The 23,584-nt window shown below is 38.6% G+C and overlaps 3 protein-coding genes across 5 annotated transcripts in view; 2 read left to right on the forward strand and 1 right to left on the reverse strand.

Moving 5' to 3' along the window:
* Positions 1-1,241: 1,241 nt before the first annotated feature.
* On the reverse strand, positions 1,242-13,688 carry oat (ornithine aminotransferase). Its single transcript, XM_080872375.1, has 10 exons — positions 13,529-13,688; positions 6,832-7,066; positions 5,975-6,199; positions 5,794-5,889; positions 5,338-5,465; positions 4,967-5,089; positions 4,437-4,565; positions 4,192-4,305; positions 3,858-4,002; positions 1,242-2,262 (listed from the first exon to the last, which is right to left on the reverse strand). Exons 2-10 carry the CDS (start codon positions 7,040-7,042, stop codon positions 2,102-2,104), a joined length of 1,332 nt encoding a protein of 443 aa, XP_080728501.1. The 5' UTR covers positions 7,043-7,066; positions 13,529-13,688; the 3' UTR covers positions 1,242-2,101.
* Positions 13,689-13,825: 137 nt separating this feature from the next.
* Positions 13,826-23,584, forward strand: part of lhpp (phospholysine phosphohistidine inorganic pyrophosphate phosphatase) — a 38,729-nt gene continuing 28,970 nt past the window's right edge. Inside the window, exons 1-6 of one of the 2 annotated variants that reach the window (XM_080872377.1) lie at positions 13,826-13,887; positions 14,033-14,152; positions 14,280-14,467; positions 16,487-16,640; positions 16,745-16,808; positions 16,914-17,006. In XM_080872377.1, coding sequence (XP_080728503.1) covers positions 13,841-13,887; positions 14,033-14,152; positions 14,280-14,467; positions 16,487-16,640; positions 16,745-16,808; positions 16,914-17,006 — 666 coding nt within the window. In that variant the 5' untranslated portion in view covers positions 13,826-13,840. Of the gene's footprint in view, positions 13,888-13,985; positions 14,153-14,279; positions 14,468-16,486; positions 16,641-16,744; positions 16,809-16,913; positions 17,007-23,584 lie in introns of those variants that run through there. The other variant, XM_080872376.1, reaches the window with a different exon arrangement.
* On the forward strand, positions 18,109-23,505 carry LOC308390914 (uncharacterized protein). 2 transcript variants are annotated; one of them, XM_080873275.1, is made up of 6 exons: positions 18,109-19,066; positions 19,173-19,254; positions 19,346-19,408; positions 19,521-19,583; positions 19,700-19,866; positions 22,672-23,505. In XM_080873275.1, exons 1-6 carry the CDS (start codon positions 19,051-19,053, stop codon positions 23,232-23,234), a joined length of 954 nt encoding a protein of 317 aa, XP_080729401.1. In that variant the 5' UTR covers positions 18,109-19,050; the 3' UTR covers positions 23,235-23,505. The 2 variants fall into 2 exon arrangements, 1 of the variants encoding a protein (XP_080729401.1); XR_013970526.1 differs by lacking the exons at positions 19,521-19,583; positions 19,700-19,866; positions 22,672-23,505 and having other exon boundaries at positions 18,119-19,066; positions 19,161-19,254.

Raw genomic sequence — 23,584 nt, forward strand, 5'->3', positions numbered from 1 at the left:
ATGGCTGAAGTTTTAGGCTATGTTTGTGGTTCTCAAGCAGTGGATCAGGCCCCAGTGCAGAGAAACACCGGGGGGAAAGTGGAGTAGAACTAGTGATGGGATTATGTTTTATTGTTAGAGAGTTTGGGATGTAGGACCACTGGGATATGCTGACACTGTAAGCATAAAGTTATTTGATCACACAGTGACTTACAGTATATGTAGTCTTTTCGTTTCTCTTGGTTTTACTGTTTTCTGTTTGTGAGTGTGTGTGGCCAGGGACAGGAATTCATGTGACTTTTACTTCAGTCAGCTCACCAGAGATTCTTGCTGTGAGACTACTGTGTTGTCAGAGGTGATTAAAAGTAACAATTACATCCTGAAATTTTAAATATTTGTTTCAGTGTAGCGTTTATCTCGCACTCCTATCCCTCCTGACTTACAACTCCACATCTGCCCACCTCAGAGCATAAGATGCGCCACTGCTTCATATTTAAGTCATATTTAAAAAGCCAGTTCTCCTTCTCCTCGTCTGAATTGTCACATGATCAAAAATGTGCTGGCTTCTGCTCAAGAAAAATAAAGTTGATATACTGGACTCTGACACTGACCACTTCCAAAGAATAAGTCAGAGTAGATCTGTAAATATGTGGAAATCCCAGCGTAGCGCTAGCCTGAAGGATTGTTTGTGCTAAAAGAGGGATCATCCAATCTGTGGTTTGTCTGACAGTGTTAAGCAGAGGGTGCATACCTTACTCTGTCAGTAGGGCTCGAATTGTCTCTCTACAGCATGTTTGCCTTGGATAGTTTTTTGGATCCAGTTTCATTTTAAAAAGAGCACAGCACCCTCTAGTGTCACATCTGTGGTCATTGCAAATATTTTAATGCAATGCAACATTTTTGTGACATGCTAAATTATCCAAGCTTATATAAGTCATTAGATGCATGTTTGTGGATCTGATCCATAAAAAAAACAAAAAACAAAAAAAAGAGTAATCTGGATATTTTTCCTTCGTTAAACTTTGTCCTTTACAAGGAACAAACTTTGATATACCCCAATACCCCTGTTGTGTATTGTGACCGAGAACTTTGTCCCATTTCAAATTTCCTAAGTTACAAAGTGAGTACAACCCAGATAAGGTTCTTTTTACATGGGATATCTTCCAGATTGCAATCAGCAAAGTCATCTGAATAAGTCCGTGACCTCACTTCCTGACGTGCTGCATTACTGGTGCAAGCAGAGAGCAAGAGACAACGGAAAAGAGATAAATAATTTGAGAATAATTTATTTAGAGCGAAACAGATGCAACAACATAAAGGTAACATTGTAAGATGACAATCTATACATACTGTAGAAATGTAAAACATGAATACAGTAAACTCTTAACTCCATGCCAAACAAAGCTAGCAGCATAAGCCTTCCAAAGATTCAACAGTCCTTAAACAATATGATGTTATATAAATCAAAATACCAAATCCTTCAGTATGAAGTGTAAATTATTACAATCATGTGGGGTCGTTTCTTCCAGCAATGCACAATCATTTGTATCCTTGTTAATAATTTAGCTTTTGTTTTTGATTTTTAAAAATGTGCTTTTAAGGACGTGGGATTTAAAACTTTTATAAATGTATTGACTTCTAAAGCTCCTTAAGATAGTTTTCATGGAATGAAACAGCAATTATGTCTTTAGTCTAATTTAAAAAAATGAGTAACAGCAGACTAATAAATTTGTTGTTCACTTACACAAGATAGTGTTCATTCAGCCTTGTGAAGGCTTATTAAAACGAAAATCTTTTGTAACTTTTGACCTTTTTCTTTTTAAAATTAAAATTTTAAAAAGAAAACTCATCCTTTACTCCATTTACCGAGAGTCTAAAAGCAAATATTACTACAAACACTGTTCTAACAATTGCACTCTTTCCTGAGGCTGTCTAGTTTGTCTGTTCAGTGTCAGTGTCCTCAATGACGCAAACACTAAATACACAGTACTTTTATACTGTATTTCTACAGCAATGCCCAGCCCGGAAATACTGATTCTGGAAAAAAAGAAAAAAACTAGCTACTTGACCGATCACAACTTAAGCTAGTAGTCTGAAGGATGTCAGTGTGATGTTCAGTCATTTAGAAAGACATGATGGTTCTTTGGATGATATCAATGCATTCCTCTAGCTCGTCCTCTTTGATGATGAGGGGAGGAGCCAGGCGGATGATGTCACCGTGGGTGGGTTTTGCCAGCAGACCATTGTCACGAAGACGCAAGCACACTCTCCACGCATCGTAGTCTGGGGGAAATTGTTTTAATATAAGTTACACTAATATATCGTTTATACTCATTAAAACAGTGGTTCTCAAGCTTTTCACAATGAGTACCACCATAAAATATATGGCTCTTGAAGTACCACCCTTATGACCAACATTAAAGTACAATAGTATTATTTAACACCACATACAGTTTACACAGACAATTTTATTTCTTATATAAATGTTATTTTAACTGTCATTTCAATGTCAAAGTCAGTGATCACCGTCGGCCTCTCTCAGTTTTTATGATCACTGTTCATTTTAAAGCATTATGATGTAACTACAGCCCAGCCCATGCAGCAGTATATTAATGACTAACCTTATATTGCAGGTTTTCTCCCGATTGAAGTTTGGTCTGTTTACAGCATCCTGTCATGCGATTACATTTGTCCCTACCATCAGAAACTCTCACATTAACTTTTATCGAGTGGAAAAAACTTAGCGTTCATCCTCCAGCTTCACTGTGTTTATATTATGCTAACATAGCTGTGTAGCTAGCCACCACCCAGCACATCATTATATACCAGCTATCCCAACTTCAGTAACCCTACAAACGCTACTGCTGTTTAGTTTTCTGTCTTCATTTATGTCGGAAGTGATAGCAGAGCTGTACGTTTTAATTTTTGCTGTGGCAAATAAGCTACCAGATTTTTGGCTTCACAACCCTCCTTCATGGTTCCTGCATGTCGAATCTCAGTTTGCTCTTTGTGGCATTTCAGCCGATGACACGAAACACTATCATGTGTTGGCCTCACTGGATCGGCTGTGTGATGACCCTCCTCCGGGATCCAACCACCCAAGGGAAATACACTGCTCTCAAGGCGCTGCTGCTGCGGCACTACTCCCTCTCCGATGCAGAGAAACTCCTCTCTCTCTCGGGCTTGGGTGAAGGTACCGCTCTCGAGCTCATGGAGAGCACGCTGTCCTTGCTAGGAATGGTGCTCTCCAGACTCACGTCTTCCTCCGACAGTTACAGGTACGAGCTGGCCTCACCAACTCCCCGCTGCTGGCTGCGAATGATTACTGCTCACTTGCAGAAGAAACAGATCGCATTCTCCTGGCTACCAGGAGCTTCGGCATCCAGCACCGATTCTTCTGGGGGTCTCTGACTCATCGATGCTGGCTGGGATTGAGGCACCGCGGCATCACTGAGAAAGGGCGTGACAGCACCATGCCGCCTTTGCAGTTTTAAGACCCAGGGAAACGAGCCCGCCAGCGCTCTGTAGCAGCAGTCGCGGCTGCTACAGAGCGCTGGCGGGCTCATTTCCCTGGCTGCTCTACATAGAGGACTCATGCTTGGGGAGACATTTCCTGGCCTACTCTGGCTCCCAGAAGAGCCTCTGGAACCTCAACAATGCTATGTTATTTAATCTTTAAAAAAAGATCCCCACGTACCACCAGAGAGAGCCCAAGTACACGTACCACAGTTTGAGAACCACTGCATTAAAACATGATGGCAACACTCAAGCCTTGATAATCTGATAATAAAAGTAGACGACCGTCGATTAGCTTTGTAATCTGATTTCACTGACTAAAATATTTCATGTTAGCTATCAAGAAACGATCACTACTATACCTTTGGTCTCTTTGATGACGACTGCATTGAGGAGGCCTTTTCCTCTCACTGTTGTCACTATGTCTTTGGGCAGCTTGTTGAGCTGAGCCCGCAGCTTTTCCCCCATCCTCTGGGCATTATCTGCCAGCTTCTCCTCCTCCATCACCTACAAATAAGAGCAGCAAGAGTGGAAAACAAACAGGTTGATTATTCTTCTGCTACTGTCAACTTTATTATGCATTTTAAATTTTATGTTCATTTTATTTAATCTGTTTACTCAATAAGGAAAAAAAACTTTTGCTGACTTGTTTTACGTATGCCAATAAGTGAATGTAAAGTGCATTTTAACACTGACCTCTAGCGCAGCAATAGCTACCCGACAGCCCACCGGGTTACCTCCAAATGTGGAGCCGTGCTCACCAGGTTTGATGGTCAGCATTATCTCATCATCACACAGTACAGCAGATACCTAGTGCAGACAAAAACAGATCAGGTTAAGCAAAGGTGAAAAGTTCTGAGTCTACTTTGTCTCACAAATCTTGAACTCCGAGTATTCATAACGTGTAACGAAGCGTGATTGAACCAAAGTAAAATGCTTACTGGGTAAACTCCTCCAGAAAGAGCTTTGCCTAGAATGACCATATCCGGACGAACGTCTTCGTGGTCCACAGCCAGCCGTCGGCCAGTACGTGCCAAGCCTGTCTGCACCTCATCAGCAATCCACAACACCTGAAAAAAGCGTGGAATGTAAATGGACATCTTGTTGTCAAACTTAGAAAAAACAAAGATTGATTAAAGATTTTGTTGACATGCCTTTATTTATGCTATTGGTACATAAACAGACCACTAAGTCATTACACAGCTGTTTCCAGAAAAGTCAAAACACTTCTCTTTCAGCTTTTATCAACCACCTAAGAATTAACTACCTCTACTAAATGCCCGCTCTTTGATGTTGACATTCATATGCTTGAAACCATAAAACAGCATGAAGCAAGCTTCAGGAAATATGCGAAATATACTTGTTTTTATAACAAACACTAGACTCTAGTTCAGTTTGAAGGGAAACATTTGTTTCCATATCAACCTGTAGGTAATTACAACACTTATTTTCCTTTCTGCGCAGGACTTACATTGTATTTTGTGCAAAGTTCCCTGACTTTAGTCAGGTAGCCCTGGTCGGGCACCACCACACCAGCTTCCCCTTGGATGGGTTCCATCATGAAAGCTGCAACATTTTGGTCTTGAAGGGCTTTCTGGAGAGGCGGACAAAAAAAAAGAAAATAAAAAGACAAGTATATGATAATTCTGTCAATAAATAAACAGTACTTCAGTCAGTTATTCACCTGTTATGTTAAAAAAAGGTCTGCATTCACAAAAATAGCTAAATTCAATGTGTAATTTCTACCCTATATATACACAGATGGTCAGAGTCTCATAGACTATATTATCCACTTAGCATGAAACTAACTGTACAGAAAATCTTGTGCATGAAAACCTGTACCTCTAGTGCAGGTATGTCGTTGAATGGGACCAGTTCAAATCCTGGCATATAGGGGCCGAAACCTTCGTAGCTACTGGGATCAGTGGAGCTGGAGATGGCTGCCATGGTGCGGCCCCAGAAGTTTCCCTCTAATCAAGAAGAGTAAAGAAGATGGTGTGTTTATCATATTATTGTTGTTTGGGGGGAGGGGGATCATATTTTTTTGAACAAAGAACATCTGAAAGATACAATTTCTAAGAAGTAACTTGCTTGGTTTAGCTCACTGGTCTCCTAATCCCGTAATAGTGGAGGTTATTGTGCCTGCCAAGTCAAGAAATGGGTCATCTTACCTTATTAAAGTAAACGTTAGTAACGTTTGGTCTATTTCTTACAGAATGATGCGTAAGGTGAAAAAAAATGGACACACTCACGAAAAGTGAAGTCAATTTCAATGAAAAAAAAAAAAAACCAACTTACCTGCAAAAATGATTTTTGCCTTGTTTTTGGGAATCCCCTTTACATTGTAGGCCCACTTGCGTGCGAGCTTGCAGGCAGTCTCACCACCCTCAACACCTGTTGCATTACAAAATATTAGAGTCAACAAATCTACTCACAATGACCTTCAAAGATAGCTAGCGCAGTCAGGATTAGATGTTACCTGTATTCATTGGCAAAACTTTATCATAGCCAAACATGTTGGTGATATACTCCGCATAGGCTCCCAGCACATCATTATAGAACGCTCTGGAAGTCAAGGTGAGCTTCGATGCTTGGGAGGTGAGTGCAGCTATGATCTTGGGATGGCAGTGGCCCTGGTTTACAGCACTGTATGCACTGAGGAAGTCAAAGTACCGGTTGCCCCCCACATCCCACACATAGATGCCTGGGAGGAAGGGGAAAAAAACAGATGGACATGTCAGGGTTAAGTGGTTTGGGAATGAACCGGTTTTATGTCTACACATAACAGACAACTTTAAATTGTATGTCGAGGCACTTTGTTAGTAGAAGTCTGTTGCATAAATATATGTGTTCCCATTTCTTTAGTTGAAACAATGAACAATTTAAAAGATAGTCTGACAGGCATAAAATTGTACTTTTGCAACAACAATACAATTTCCAAAGAGCAATGTGTTGAAATCTGACTAGTTTCATTTTCAAAGACCTCAAATACACTGCCAATGTAGTAAAACCACACTTGGATAGAAAGAACAGACCTCAACACTGTTGAAGCACTGTGGGATCATCTTGACAGAGAACAGAACAAAAGACAGCCAACAGCCAAAGAACAGCTTTGACTGTCCTTCAAGAAGCCTGGAGAACTATTCTTGACGACTATGCCAAGAAATTATGAGAAAGCTTAACTAAGAGAGGCTGTGTTAAAGAGTAAAGGTGGTCATACCAAATATTGACTTCTAAGCTCATAATTGTATCAAGATATAAAGTAACGAGGGGTGGCTCAATACTTTTGCACAGTTCTGTATTGTATTAATTTTAATAGTCATATGCCAAACGTACCTTCTCCTCTCTCCAGGGCCACAGGAAGGGGATGGTAGTTGTGCGCTCCATGCTTGCCTTCACGAGCGTAGATTTCCTCAGAAGTCAACGAGCGCTCAACCCTCTTTTTGGAGGCGGCAGTTGAGACGGGGCGCGTCCCAGAATGGATGCCATAACGGAGAGCAGGTGCGGTATGGATCGCACGGCTCAGCTGGAGAAACATTCCCTTCATTTGTTTTTATGCTGTGTGACACGTCTGCAAGTTTAAGCACAAACAACAGTTGTACATATCTGAAACATTTTCAAATTGGAGATACAACGGACAAACAAAAATGTGTAACAGAAAAAAAAAAACCTTCCAAACAGCACCTAAACTGTATAATTGAACCTATAAATAAAATATACCTAAGAATTAAAGACGGTGGAGAAAATGATAATGTCAATGACTGAAATTCATTCCCATGAAGACGTTTGTCAGAGTTGGTATAAACAGAAGTTAAAATGACTCATAGGGAAGGGCATTCACAACAAAATAAGATGACGTCATTGACTTTCTGTGGAATTGTTATTGACAACAGGATTGGAGCCTCTTTAGTGCCCAACATTGAGAGAGCATATTGGGTGCTCGCCCTGAAACCCCTCAATGAAACTTTCCTAGGAGCATTCCCGGTCAAGTTCTTAAGCCACAGAGAGAAAGAATAGGTCCTTAACAAAACTTGGCAGATGAGCGCTGGTTTAGCTCACTGGGTTAAACAGACAGCCTGGGTTTGAATCTACCTGAAGGTCATTCCACAGGCCTCTTACATGGGACTTTCAAGATATAAAACATGTTGCAACAGTTTGATTTGGCAGCGTTTTTATACCGGACAGCCTTCCTGATGAAACCCCAAGGAATACATGTTTCAAAATAAGTATTACCTCATTCAGTAATGTAGTTATACAAATTTCAGATTGTGAGCGAAAAACGACTTAATGCATCTCAGGCCTTTGCAGAAGCCGTTGAAAGGTTGACCTTAACAGTTATCCATAAAATACCCACAACCACAATAACAATGACTGTGAGCATTTTATGGATTGTGGGTTGTTGCTGTTTATCGTCCATCTGGCACTTACTCAAAGCTTCTATCCAATTTCTTCGACTTTATAATGTTATTAATGATCGGTTCAAATAAATTAATTAGCTTTGGTGATTTTAACATGATTGTAGACACTGAAAACAACAGCCTGGATAATCCATTAGACCCAACTGGCTTCTCTCAAAATGACTCATCTTTTTAATTATACTCTTGATCTTGTCCTGACAACAAACTGATAATTTAACAGGTTTTCCTCAGAATCCTTCTGCATCGGACCACTTTTTGATGACATTTAAATTTACTATTATGTATTACACAGCACTGGGGAACAGATTTCATTACAGCTGATGTCCTTTTGAAAGCGCAGTAACTAAGTTTAAGGCAGTAATTCCTCCAATGGTATATTCTGCCAAGACAATCCAGAGGAGCTAACTAAATTTTACTCCCACAGAAGTCAATTACTTTGCTACTAGAGTTAAATCCTCACTGTGTACAACACTGGATACTGTGGCTTTTCTGACAAATAAAGCTACAAATCTTAACTCGTACTTAACTCACAAATGCGCTCCTTAAAGCAGATAACTTGGAAGCTGGAGAGGAAATAGTGTTGCACTTGTTTAGAAGATCTTTATATAGCAAGGAAAATTGTTGTATTTCTCTTTCTGAAAAAACAGCTTTGGATAAAGCTAGGACATCTTGTGACGTATCACTCAAAGAAATGGGACCAACTCCAGGTTTCTTTTCAAAAATGTAGAAAGGCGGACCAAGTAAAACTGCTGAAATTTAGACACGCTGTCTCTCCTCGCCTAGCAAATTAATTACTACTACTACTACTTATTCCTGCGTCTTTTAGGATCTTACAAAGCTTCAAACAACGTATCGACTATTAAATTAGTCGTCAACGATTTTGATAGTCGACGTAATCGTGACTAGTCGACTAACCGTGGCAGCCCTACCATCAACATGCAAAAATTCTCAAGATTCTACCATTGATTAATAGGAGAACCTTCAGCTATCAGGCCCCTCTAATCTGGAAACAACTTCCGGATTGGATTTGGGAGAGAGACACCCTCTCTACTTTTAAGACCAGACTTAAAAAATAGATCTTAAAACTTATGGATCAGGTGAACCTGAACCATCTCTGCTTCAAGTGCTTGCTGACAGAGGGGATTGTCTAAGGGTTGGGGTTTTGAGGTGACCGTTTTTGTGATCTGATACTATATAAAAAAAAACTGAATTGAATTTATAACTACTGCGAATATACTCCAAGTCAAGTAACTTTAAACAAGTTGTGAATGTTGTTTTTAATTCAGATGAATATTCCTTTTAAAACCCCATACAAACTTCAAGATTAATTACAGTTACATTGGTTAGTTGGCTAACTCACCTGAGTCTATTTGGCAGTGCCAAACAAAGTGTACTTTGATATTTGTTTTAGGGAGAATTGAGCAGACAGCTTCAGTTGAGTTGAGATAGGAAATAGATGACTTATTCACAGGGGCCAGTGCATATTGGTAATCCAACATCCCAATAACCAAAGTTTACAGATTTACAGATGCTTTAATTCTAAATAGAGACCTTAATTATAAAACAGGCAGTAGCTGGGAAGATTCTCAGTCTTTCTGTGGTATTTTTGGAGTGCTTTTGTACCATGTTTGTACTATTTTTTGTCTGTTTTAGTTTTCTCTCATTTTTTGGGTAAATATTACTGCTAAATTGTCGTGTCTGTTACACATTACTGCTATTCATCATTTTATATATTTTAGGGCAATTTAATATACAGCATTACAACATATTTTACAAGGATGTGTTTGAAACATACGTGTTTGTTAAATGGCCTTCATTTTTATCACAAACATGCAAAATGATCTTTCCATTTTTTCCCCACCACTTGATATGAAGAACTTTATGAGATAATTAAATTAAAGTAACTAAATTTTAAAACCAACTGCACTAGTTGTAATATGCTAAAAGAGCAACAATTGTCTCTGAGATATATCAGAACAGAAAAGACCCCACGTAATATGACATAAAAACACCAGGATTTTTTACCTTAAGTACAGTGTTGAATCAACTGAGTTTAAATATATAATAGTGGTAGATTTTAATGACACATTTGTATTATGTTGGCAAAGTGTAATGAGGCTAGTCACATGAACTAGCCAGCTAGCTAGCTAATTAGCTAACTGCTGTTTGCTAGCTAAGGTTAAAATTACTTTTGGTTAAAGGGATACTGCTTAATAATAATGTTTTTACATGGCCTTGGTCTTCTCTCAGCCTCAGATAATCACAGATAGACGAAATGTCATAATTTTCTACAGTAAAAATATAACTAATAAGATAAAATAAAGATTTAATCACCATTTCTATCAAACAATGCTATCCAAATTAACTGTAGTTATCACTGCGAGGTAAAAGGGCCTCAACTAGAATTAACACAAATATCCAAATACATGAGATGGAATTTCACCCATTACTCACTACGCTGAGAAACAGTATCTTAAATGCTAATATAATATGATATAGTAAGCATAATATGCATTTTATGTTTGCAGTGAGCTTTGCACGATAACAAGGTCGAGGATAGAATCTAACTGCTCATTAACTTGTTTTCTTACATAAATTCAATACAACAAGTACATCTATTAATTAACTCAATGGCACATGTGTAAACATTTAAAATCAATAAAAGCAGAAGAAACTACTCACTTACAGGTCAAGAACAATTGACAGCACAACAGCCAAAGTTGTGACCCTCCCCACACCTTTCCCTTGCCTGGAATTTCAGATTCACCCAAAACAACTTTAGTTTCAGCCCATTTTGTCCTTTCATAATAAAAGTCCTTAATATTTCACTGTGCTATGGATACAATGGCGCACAGAAGTACATTCAAGCAGTTTACTGCAGATTTTAAGAACTTTTTATTGTTATTCATTAAGAAATAGATTTGGTTTTTCTAAATAAAATGATTATGGTATCTTTCAACAAAATATGGGGATTTAAATAAAACACTACATAAAAACTCCATAAGGTAGCTAAAAATAGCTAATTCCACAAATTTGTGGGAAAAAAGATCTTTATTCATTTAGTGTTAGTGTAATTTTCTTTTCAGTGGAAGGACTTCGGGGTCTTGTTCATGAGTAAGGGGAGATCAGCAGAGGATTGGTGCAGCGTCAGCAGTCATGCAGATGCTGTTGTCTAATTGAAAGAGCCTGTTAATACATAAAAGGAACAGTTTGATGGCAGCAAAACAAAACCTTAAGCAAGTTGTTCTAAGAAGGCATTGGTAAAGAATAAAGTTAAAGTAAATGTTTTGGGGTAGTGAAGTGAAACCACGACCTAATAAAAAACTGTGGGAAAAATGAGCTAACTTACAAGCAGTCAGACTTTCTTGTAATTTTTAATGTAGCCTTGACATACTTCAGGCTTTCTTTGGAAAGCTAGCCCTTCTCAAAGGAATGTTTTCTTGCTCGTTAAGCAACTTAACACTGATCTGTGAATCGCTCAAACATAAGGCACCTAACTAAAAGGATGAACCTTTGTGTCTGTTGAATCTACACGTAACAAAGAACCAATTTTTGAAAATATCTTTCCACACTTTATTACCAGCAGCATGTCAGGAAAAGAAAAAAAAAATCATAATTTGTTCCCATTTTTAGTTAAATCTACAAACATTTACAAAAAATAACAATGTAGCAGCTTGACATGCACAAAATGGTATTGATAAGACACCCAAAGAACTATTGCTATGGTTTGCAGGTTATTCTTGAAACTGTGGAGGATCTGTCATGGTTTTAGGCATCATATCAGCCAGTGGTTTTGGGGATGTCGGCACAGCAGCTTCATTTTTTAGAAAAAAAAACACAATGGAACACTATTAGTCATGAATTGGCCTCCCCATAGCCCGGTTCTCAATTTTACTGAAGCAGGTAGGGATCGTCATCTTGACAGAGAACAGACCAAAGGCAGCCAAAATCCAAAGTAGAACTTTTAAGAAGTCTCATAAAGTTCTCTTGAAAAACAACTCTTCTTCTTCTTTTGGCTGCTCCCTTTAAGAGTCTATCTCATCCTTATCTTTGAGTCTTCTTCTGTCACATCAACCATCTGCATGTCATTCTTTACTACTTCCAAGAATCTTCTCTGTAGTTTTATTTCTTCCATCCTCGTCTTTCCCTCTCTACTTTTAGGACTGCGTAAACGTGAAAATTTCTAACATATAATAATGAAGTTACATTTAAACATTTCAAAGGTTTTAAGTAAACAAGAAAAAATTTGAATAGTTACAAAAAGGTTACTGTAAATTCATGCCTGAGACTGTTTCAAAATAAAATGCAGCATCAGAGTTGGAACTTTAATAAGCTGATATACTCCAATGTGAAATTCCACAGACTGCATAGGTTTTACAGGCCTGCTGAACAATGCTTCCCTTTCAAAACCAGCACAATGTGTTGAATGTAAAACACTCCCATACTAAAGGCGGGTTAACAAAAAAGTAATCCCACAGCAGTATGGCAGCTGTTCTAGACTTTTCCACTGTTCATGAAAATAGGCTTTCTTGAATATAGGTGAGAAATACATGGTAAAACAAATCGCTCTGATGTGTCTCACATCATTGTGTTTATTAGGGCTTTTGTCTTTTCGCTGGAAAGTTGTTGTTGTTGTTTTTTAAGTTTTATTACAGTTAACTAAAACTACACATGTAATTTTAGTTTGACAACATAACTACGAAAATAAAATTCAGCAGAAAACAGTGTTATAAATACACCAACTTAACTATAAAAATAATATACAGGAAGTAACCTAAACAATACTCTTTGTTGGAACAACCATCATTTAATTTGCTTATTGAGAGTTGCAGTTCTTCGTGAGTTAGCCTGTAGTTTAATATCTATTGTAAACCTCTTTAATATCTTATCACGGAAAAATATCTCCTTATTTATTATATCCCTAGCTCTATTACTAAGAAGACAAACTAGATAATGTTATTGCAATAACTCTGGAATGCTATAAGCCACCTTCTGAGGGAAATCTATTATTACCTAAGTCAATATGATTAAACTAACAAGGAGTGTAGACAGCAGCTTTAGCATGTACAGCACAGAATAAACACTCTGTAAATTGGAAGGTTTAATGTAATGACACTGCACGTGTCCCTGCTGATGTGCCGCAGACAGCATTAAAGCTCCTTTTAGGTGAGCCATGATAGGCTGTCGTGGGAGCTGCCTCCGGGATACACCCACCAGCCCCAGCAGGCTAAATAAAGATGGGCAGTTAAGAGTTCTTTCAGATTATGTATATTTATATTTATATCTCAGTTCTCCAAAACAATCCCGGATTATACAAACCTGTATCGTGGCCCTGAGACATGAGCTGCAGCGATCTGTAGTTTAAAATGATCGAGTGGTTAAATGTGATGCTTATCAACGATTCAGTATGAATTAACACAGGTTCCTTATCTTATCTCGTCCCCCTTTAAAACGCATCTAAATTGCTGCAGAGACACAGGTGCTTTGTTTCCTTTATGTAATACCGGATAGCAGAGGAACATGAGCAACTTCCGGATGCCAAATTTCCATCCCTAAATTATTTAAGAAAAAAATTCAAAAAGAGGAAGGAAAAATAAAAGGAAGTCAGACAGTACCAGAAGAAAGCCGAGCGTGGTCAAATCTCTCTTTCCAAGTCGATGATGCTTGTCCTTTATAGACACACCAGCTGGTAGCTCTTCTGTTTTGTGCAGTGGGAAGGCAGTGTCGTGGCTCTTTCAATGCGACTGCGTCACGGTGAGATGAGGTACGCCTACATGTTGCAATTCACGCAGTAATTGCATAATTTAAAAGACAGCAAGTATTATATCACTGAAATAAAAATGTATTTTTTCATTCTGTTTAGGTATTTTATTAATTCATGAATAAATAAATTACTTCTTTGAAATTAATTTCTAAGTTTATTTTTAATGTTCCGTCCAGAATTTATTGAAAGCACTTCGTCTGGGATCCAATGGTGAGTCTAATTATACTTAAAGATGTACATTTAAAAAATACTGTTTTGTATGTTTTCGATAAACACATTAAACTTCACACGTGCTTTGCCACATGCCGCTTTATATTACACGCATGCGTACTAATCACTTCGGCATGGCGGACAGTGGCTGGCCGGGCTGTGCTAAGAGTTTAAAAGGTGTCATTTTGGACCTGTGTGGAGTTTTATATGACAGCGGGGAGGGCGACGGAGTTGCAATTCCTGGCTCGATCGAAGCTGTGAAAAAGTGAGTGAAAATTTTACGTAGAAATTTGATTAGCTTTACGTCTTCAGTTTGAATAGCTGTCAAAGTCCGTCACTCAGACTTAATGATGTATGTGACCACCTGCTTTGCCCTCCTGACCTATTGAAAGGCTCAAGGAATCCGACCTGCAGCTGCGATTCTGCACCAATGAGACCCAGGCCACCAGAGAGAAGTTTGTAGCCAAGCTTCGAAGATTGGACTTTGACATCTCTGTATCTGAAGTCTTCCCTCCTGCGCCTGCAGCCATAGCTGTTCTCGAAGAAAGAGGTTTACGTCCTCACTTGCTGGTGCATGATGGTAAGATTCATATTTGAGCATCTAAAGTTTTCAGACCACTTTTTAGTTGATTGTGTTCTAAGAGTGCACTTGGAATAAATGCACATTAAAAGCCCTGGTATAATATATGTGAGGAGTACATAAAGGGTTTTTTTCTGTTACATTCTGGTGTTAAATTATAAACTGACTCATTTAATCTCAAGTCATCTTGAGTGTTCTGCTGGACCACGTCTAACTTGGCTATTGAATGGAACTTAAATTGTCTCATAAGTAAAACAAGACTTATGTGTCTTATAATATGATTTACTTGGTAAAGTCTCCCCTTTTGCAGCATAAGACATTACTTATTCTTACAAATACCTGGCATGAATCCATATACAGTATATAAATTATATTTGATGTATGAAACTAAAATTTCACAATAATCATTATGTCCATCGTGCCCAAATTTTAAATCATAAAATATTCAGACTAATCAAAGCGGGTTGAGCTGAAAATTATCTAATAATTTAATGATTTTAGATTAGGGCTGAACGATATATCGCATTTGCGATAATATCGCGACATGATCAAGTGCAATTTTCTAACCGCAAAGGCTGCGATTATACTCTGGACATGTCCAAATTCATGGGCTGCATCCTCCTGAGGCCGCATTTGTAGACCGATTACGTCACAGCGACGCGCCGAAGGCTGTCCAAATTACTACCATATCCCAGAATTCATAGCGCGGCCCAGCCAAACTCCAGTTTCCAGCAATGGCGGCCGCTACTAAGTTTTAAAATTACTCATACTAATCTTTCTGGGTCACAAAATAAACTTTTAACATATTTTCAGGCGAGAAAGTAGTTGTGTAAACATCAAATATCTGCTCGGTTTATCAAGATATCCCATATTTGCAAAAGTGCTTCGACGTTTTCAGAGGCGTCTGCTACCCACCAGCTCGACAGCTAGCCGGGAGCTCGAGGGTTACTGATGCGGCCGAGAACGGCACAACTCCCGGCACATCATTTTCAGATCACCGCGGAGTTTCGCTGCTCGGGTTAAACGTAATATATAAGTCACTTAGACAACCTAAAAATGTTATTGTTGGGCTTTTTTCAGTGTTTTGTTTGTTCGTGAGTAAATCGGTTTGGCTGAGATTAAAGTTATTAGATTAGATAAAATAAAACTTTATTAATCCCCCGGGTGGGTTCCTCCTTGGTTTTCACACAGCTGACTAAACGTCAAACAGAAAACTTATTAAACAGAAGTATGAGACAGTCGAGAATTTACACCAGTGTCTGGTTATATTTTAGATAGCAAGAAGCAGACGGCCGAGTTTATTAAACTCCACCGAGACAGCGGTGACGCTAATCAGAACTAGACCGTCCAATTTCACGCCTTTAAATTTTAAAGGCGTGTTTGTGTGTGTGTTTATACAATTGCTATTATGTTTGCACTTTATGTGTAATGTTACTGACTGCAGAGATCAGTAAGATGTGTGTATTTTTTATTTATTAGTTTTATTTATTTAATATTATTTTTTAATTGAATGACTGTCTAGTAGTTCACAGATGTCGAAAAACTGAGTGTGGTAAAGCCACTGATTTTTTTTTTATGTATATTTCTGCAATCTGCACATTGTACTGACTTTCATTTTAATGTTTACACCAGGGTTCCTTGTCAGCACTTTATGCTCAGATGTTTGTAAGCTTAAAAATAAACTATTGTGTATGTTCAAATATACTGTTGTGATTGAAGAAGTTAAATAAAAATGTCAGTCATCAATTCATGCATCACCTCATGTCATCATAACAGAGGTCTGTCTTCCAGGAAAGAACAGTTTAAAATTAATGTAATATAGTATTGGCCATACTATATGATGTATTGCTTGTCTTTGTTTAATAATACAGAAGACAAAGACCTTAAAAAATAATCGCATATCGCATCGCAATCGCAATATTGGGGCAAAAAATCGCAATTAGATTATTTTCCATAATCGTTCAGCCCTATTTTAGATGCAATAACCCATTTATGACTGACTTTGCTCCTTCTCTGCAGGACTTCTCCCGGAGTTTGACGGTGTTGACAAAACCAACCCAAACTGTGTGATTGTAGGAGATGCAGCTGAAAAGTTTTCCTATCAGAACTTGAACGAGGCTTTCAGGGTCCTCATAGGCCTGGAAAAGCCGGTGCTTTTCTCCCTGGGCCAGGGGTAATTAAATATTAGTAGCCAACCGACATTACTCTATTGCTTATTCCAAGTAACGCATCATTATATAATGAAATGTATTTATTGATGTTAATCTTTCTTCATAGGCGATACTACAAGGAGACGGACGGTTTAAAATTAGATGTTGGTGTTTACATGAAAGCTCTGGAGGTAAAATACGTGCACCGATATTTTGATATATTTTTTTTTTAGAGTTCAGTGGAAATAAATAAGTTATTTTTAATGTTGGCTTTTTTGTGTTTTTGTTCTTTTTAGTATGCCTGTGATTTAAAGGCAGAAGTAATTGGAAAACCTTCCCCGACATTCTTCCGGAGTGTTCTCAGTGATATGGGCCTTAAACCACATGAGGTATGCAGCAATACATGGCCCTGCATGTGCACAGAGCACAAGTTAGGATGGAAAAGTTTACTGTCAGTTGTGCAATAAAGACCAGCTGCCTTTAGTTCTTGTTTTGCAGGTTTGCTTTGTTGAGCTTGTTCCTCTGTGCTCTGACGCTCCTGTTCCAGTTTTTCCAACAAATTCTGAACCAATGACACAGTGTTTTCTTTCTAGTTTTGCATCTGTAGTCTACCACAATAGATTCAGCAACAGTAGTAATACGATGGCACCTGTCCAAGATGGCGGCCAACCAAACCGGTTTGACCGGTTTCGTGCGTGTGCGCATGCGCGTTCAGTAATACGATGGCACTAGTCCAAGATGGCGGCCAACCAAACCGATTTGACCAGTTTCGTGTGTGTGCGCATGCGCGTTCAGGTGTGGAAATACCACAGGGGATCAGAGGGGTTATATGAGTTTATGTGTTTTTAACGGGGTTTTAATTTAATCAAACCATAGGGTTTTTAATTAAACTATTTTTATCACTTAGGTGTATCGCAACATTCAGTTATGCATGTGTTCTTAAAAGCAATTCTTTGTTTCTTGTTTCATTCTTGGCGGAGTGGAAGCTGTTTTGGTTCACAGTGCGCCTTAACAAAGAGGGTGTGCTCTAGTCAAAAGTGTTGGTAATAGTGTTTTAATCACACTAATTTTCTAAATCTGACAATGTCTCAGCTTGCAGTGAGGCATGCATTTTATTTTATAAATGGCACAAATGGGAATTTCTTCTGAATGGGTGATGTCAGCATGTTCACAAGCGTTTCATTTAATCAAACCCCTAGTTTTAATTTAACTAGTTTTTACACATCTACTGGGGTTTCTTTCCAGGGTTGATGCGATCATTTTATTTAAAAATCGGGATTTCGGAATGTTGAACTAAGAGTGAGACAAAGCCAGCCAGCTAGTTTTTAACACAGTAAATGTTACAAATAGCATTCAGTCCTTTAGAAAATAAATGCTATAAGCAGCCAGTATCGCTCTTTTCAAACTAATCGTCTTTTAAATACACTCATTTTGTGATTCCGGTGTCAACACCTTGCAGCGATGCAAGCATTTTATTTAATTAAAAACGGATCAAACGGGCCATTTCTTCTGTAAGGGGTTTCATGGTTTCAGAGTAGTTTTTAACACAACAGATAGTCGCAAATAACATTCAGCAAACGCTACAGTGATACTTCTAAAACGCTGCACACAATGTCGTCTTTTCACCCAAAGCAGCCAGTATAGCTCTTTTCAAACTAATCGTCTTTAAATACACTCATTTTGTTGACAAAGCCAGCCAGCTAGTTTTTAACACAGTAAATGTCACAAATAGCATTCAGTCCTTTAGAAAATAAATGCTATAAGCAACCAGTATCGCTCTTTTCAAACTAATCGTCTTTTAAATACACTCATTTTGTGATTCCGGTGTCACACCTTGCACCGATGCAAGCATTTTATTTATTTAAAAACGGATCAAAACGGGCCATTTCTTCTGTAAGGGGTTTCATGGTTTCAGAGTAGTTTTTAACACAACAGATAGTCACAAATAACATTCAGCCCTTTAGAAAATAAACGCTACAGTGATACTTCTAAAACCAGTCGCCCAGACCCGCTCCAACTTTTCAACAGCTGGCTAATTGTTTGAATTTGTTCAGGATTGTAAAAGCCCACCGTGGGTATCACTAGTTGAGAGTACCATGCGAACAAGGGCCCAGCCTATTGTTTAAAGTGGCCGGTATTGGCTCTTTTTGTAATTCCTCGACAAGGTAAATGGGGCAGGTGTACCAGTCGGGTGGCGACCCCGCCTATTGTCTGAAGTATCGGCTCCTTTGTAATTCCTTGAGAAGACAAAAGCCCTGAAGGGTCTCATTTAAATTGATTGGAGACATACCTTTTCTTTTTGGAAACACCCACCCTATATAAAAAAAAAAACACGCTCAGAGCCCGAAACCCTGAGCCATTTACGCCTCAAGATTCGCTGCAGAGCACACCATTTTCTTTGCGATCATCAACACTAACATCGTTCTTTATAACATGGCCATCGTAAACGGTAAGTAAAACAAAACCTATTATTGGATTTTTAAAAAGTGTTATGTTAACATATTATAGGATATTCAAACTATTTTTTTTCCCTAAAACAAAAGCTTAATTTTTAGGAGTTCGGGAGAACGGCCCAGGGCCCTTTTCTTTAGAAACGGGCGCTTTTACAGCTGGAACTAGTCCTCTAACAGGCACAAGGTGTGTACAGCATTACTGGATTTTAAAACGTATGTATGTTTTAAACTAGCGATTGTTTTAAATTATGTAATAACGTTTTTGTTTGTTCCAGGGTTAACAAACTGAGCAGGAAAACATTCAGACACCGCGACCACAGAGCCCAACCTTACATCAGGTGTGTATACAACGGGATGTATAGTTGTGTATTATTTTTTCAAAAGAAAAAAAAATTAAAAAGAGGTTTAAACAATTACAAATGTTCTAAACTGACCGTTTTACACCTACAGAGCCACGCCAGAGAACCGGGTGTGTGGAGAAGCAGGACCATCCCGAATAACGCACACTACAAGGTAAGCATAGGCATATATAAATTAGATAAAAAGAGATAGAGAGGGAGACACGCTTATTCAGTTTGAAATGGGTACATGTATAAAATGTTTTAACACATGTCTATCTATCTTCACAGACTGCAGAACAGCACCCCTCCTCATAATGATCAGGACACCGTACGATTCCAGACGTTTTTGGAATGTTTAAGCAGTATCGACCTCCCAGAACAACAAAAACCTGGAGCTTTGTGCAAAAGTGGAGAGTCAGAACAGATCTTCATCAGCGAACCTGCAACACCCCCGAGTGAGTGGCTACCTCGCGATTTCTCTGATGTTTTTGAGTACAGTATATCAGATTTTGATCTAGTTCATATACCCACCACCCCAGAATGTGACAGAAATAGCATTGATTCACACATAGATTTCGAAGAAGGCGGCATAACAGACTCTCAAATATCACCGGCGTATGATGCTTACATGAAGCTTCCAGACGCTCAGCCTGCTGAACAGAGTCATATAGCTTCAATAGCTGATAAATTATGTTTGATTGAAGCTAGACTCAATCAATACCACCAAGAAGCACAGGTACAAAGGCAACAGTTTACCAAATTCATAAACAAAGTGTGTAGTACATTAGACAACATCTGCTATGTTCTATTTAAACCCAGATTCCTTTTATAGTTTGCAGTGAAATTTCTTAAACCATTGTTTAATGGGACAGAAGTACAAGTCACTCTTTACTAACACACTGTAGATAAGTTTATTGCTGAACGACACAGCTAGCAGTCCCACACACTCTTTAGATTTTTGAAGTTTTGTGTGTGATGGTTTTGCCTCTCACACCTTACCCCTTTCTCCCAGTATCACAACAGTATGACTCCCAAAGTACGACTCAGTAAACAAACAAGGACTCTAAACTCAGAACAGAAAGATACAGTTGAAAGATTAGTGATATCTTTTATGATGCGTAATAAACTACACCCTCTTCTTCTCTGTATTTATGTTGTTTGTGTGCGTGCGTGCGTGCGTGTGTGAATGCCTTAGAAGTCAAAGTATACATTAGCCATACTTACAAAAACATTTTTAATTTCATTTAGAACTGAGATTCTAAGTTGTAAGCAGAAATCGTATGCTCAACCAGGAGTATGTTTCCCCACTTTCACAATGCTGAGGCATCAAATCCATGATCCAACAGATGGTTTGTCACATGTGGGCGAGAAGGGCAAGCCAACCCTTACTTACACAACCTCACACACTATAGATTTTTAAAGCTCTTGTGTACAACGGTTTAGCTAAAGATATAACTTCTACTTTTGATAAAGATCACTCCCTCTGCATATTTCTTAAGAAATGAAGTGTCTTTACTGGGATATTTATTGTCAAACTATGCGATTTTCCAAATGTGTGTGGAGTAAAATGTTGTGACCAAGAATCATTCAGGATTAACAACACAAACTGTTTTGATAGCAGAAACAGTCTGTCTTATAGTTCCCATACTTTACCGCTAGTTTTACAAACACATTCTTCTTCATATCGGTTTAATTGGTTTTTTATGAAACTGATTTTTAATAGTACAACCAAGGTCTAACTTTTCCTAGCTCCCCAGTATAAATGCAAGAATTTTGCAGACTTTATTGAAACTGTCACAATTTAACACTCAATGCCATAAACAGAGTTGATCCATGTTTCTATGGACAGTGTTTCATACATCAACAGCTCTGAAAATCACTTTTAAAGTAATGTAGAACATGATCTCTCTCACTCTCAGCGTCTCTAAAAAACCCCAGCAAACTGACAATCACCTCTAAACAAGGGGTCAGTTTATAGGCTTTTTGTTTGTTTGTTTGTTTTGTTTTTTATCAGCCGCAACACCATGTAATGCATGGATGTTAGACTCTTTCACCAGACCATGTTGCTAGCCCAACCACCAGGCTCAGGGTCTCTGAACTCTAACCCTGGCTCTGGCTGCCAAATGTGCCTCTGACCCTCTTGTGCCTGTTCACCACCAGACTAAGTTTGTACTCTCACCTACTAACATTATTTTATTACAGGGCAATATTCAGCTAGGTTACTACTTTGACTTTCTTACTTTGAGCACATTTCCGAGCCCATACATTATCAAACTTTTACTTGAGTATTTCTGACACCAGCTATACTTTTACTTAAGTAAAAAAAAAAAAAAAAAATGCCTGCACTATCGGTGTAAAGCTGTCTTTAATTCTTTAACAGTTCATGCAACAATTATAAATTAAACCTGCACCACAGCTAACTCTTTTTCATAACCAATAACAGGTGTATTTCTTAGATCTACAGAAACAGCCAAAACACTCTGCTTGTATAATGCCATATTCTCTCCCAGCGTACCCTTGTCTCACAACAGGGTGATTCCCAAAGTACGACTCAATAAACAGAGACTCTAAAACCAGAACAGAAAGATAAAATTGGAAGATCAAAGATTAAGGTTTGTGTTTTTATAGCACAAAGTAAACTGTCCCCTTGTCTTCTAGGCCTTGGCGTGCGTACCTTAGAAGTCAGATTATACGTTAGTCATACTTCCAAAAACATTTTGAATTCCATTTATAACTGTGATGTCAAGCTGATATCAGACATCTTGTGCTCACCAGGAGCATGTATCCCCAACTTCAAAACCTTAAGGTGTCAAATTCACAAACCCAACATGGGCTCATTCAACACAGGGGCCAGAAGTGCATGTCACCCTTTACTGACAAACTGTAAATAAGTTCAATACAGGGCAACGCGGCTAACAGCCTTGGAAACGCTTTACATGAAATAAAACTTTTTAGAAAACCCTTTACAAGAATAAATGTGATGATCTGTTTTACCTGAATCAAATGTATTAGTTTGTTTACTTGAAATAAAATTTATTTTTGAAACCCCGTACATGAAGTAAAAAGTATCATGTTGCAAGTTCTGGCTTTAATATTTCCAGCTGATAAGGAGACGTTTTGCATTTCAAACGCTACATATCCTACCCGCCCTTTAAGATCATCCCACTTCAGGATCACGCCCCACCTTCTGTTATTTTAAAACAAGACCGCCGTCTCATTCCTCCAAAACCTTTTTTTTTTTTTTTTAAATCTCAAAACAGCGAGAAGGATGGACTCTGCACCCCTGCGTCACACTGAGGAGGAGGACAGTTCCTCGGACGAGGGCTCATTAGTACCTGACACGCCCGGTTACTATAGCCCCTTGGAGAAGCAGCAGCAGCAAGCCGTCGAGCTTGACGGTCGGGCATCTTCTTTATTTATCGATACCGTGAAAACAGCTGTGTATCACCTAGTCAACCTAGTAATCAACAAGTACCTCACTGACAAATGCAACGGCTGCAAGTTTGACCACCCCAGCCAGAGACAGCATGAGTGTCTGCAAGTGTTGGTGGATGACTTTTACGCTGAAAATTATTACAGCATCAGAAAAAGACTCCTCACCCCTCGCTTCATTCCTTCCATTCAACATCTGCTGATTGCCCGCAACATCAAAATGGACGACGTCAAAGTCCGCATGGTGGCGGAAACTCTCTTGCACGAACTGAAATCGGTAAGGAAAGTCTTTGACGCCATCGCCGAGGCATACCACAATCTGGTGGGGTTGGACGTGGTGAAAATCGGGCAGCTACGGTTGGTCACAGAGTGTTACAAAGGAGGCTGCTAATGTTTTCTCTGAAAGACTGATTCTTTCCAAAAAAAACAAAAAACTTATTGTACCGTATCTTTCAAACAGCTACCCTGCTTATTTTTTCAAACATGCATCCAGATTTTTTCTTTCTTAAAACATGTAACCTGCATTTACCACATTTTTAAAAGCATGTATAATTTTTCAAACATGTATCCTACATTTAGTGCATTTTTTAAAACATGTATCCTGATATGGCCACCCTTCCAAGGCCCTGACAAATTACCCGAATCACTATGGGATAAGGATGGCAGCCACTATATGACCAGCTTCTTAAGATAAGAAACGTAAACTTTGTTAACGGTATACCCGAATCTCTTGCTGATGAC

This window comes from Rhamphochromis sp. 'chilingali', assembly GCF_963969265.1.
Source record: "Rhamphochromis sp. 'chilingali' genome assembly, chromosome: 22".
Classification (NCBI taxonomy): Eukaryota; Metazoa; Chordata; class Actinopteri; order Cichliformes; family Cichlidae; genus Rhamphochromis; species Rhamphochromis sp. 'chilingali'.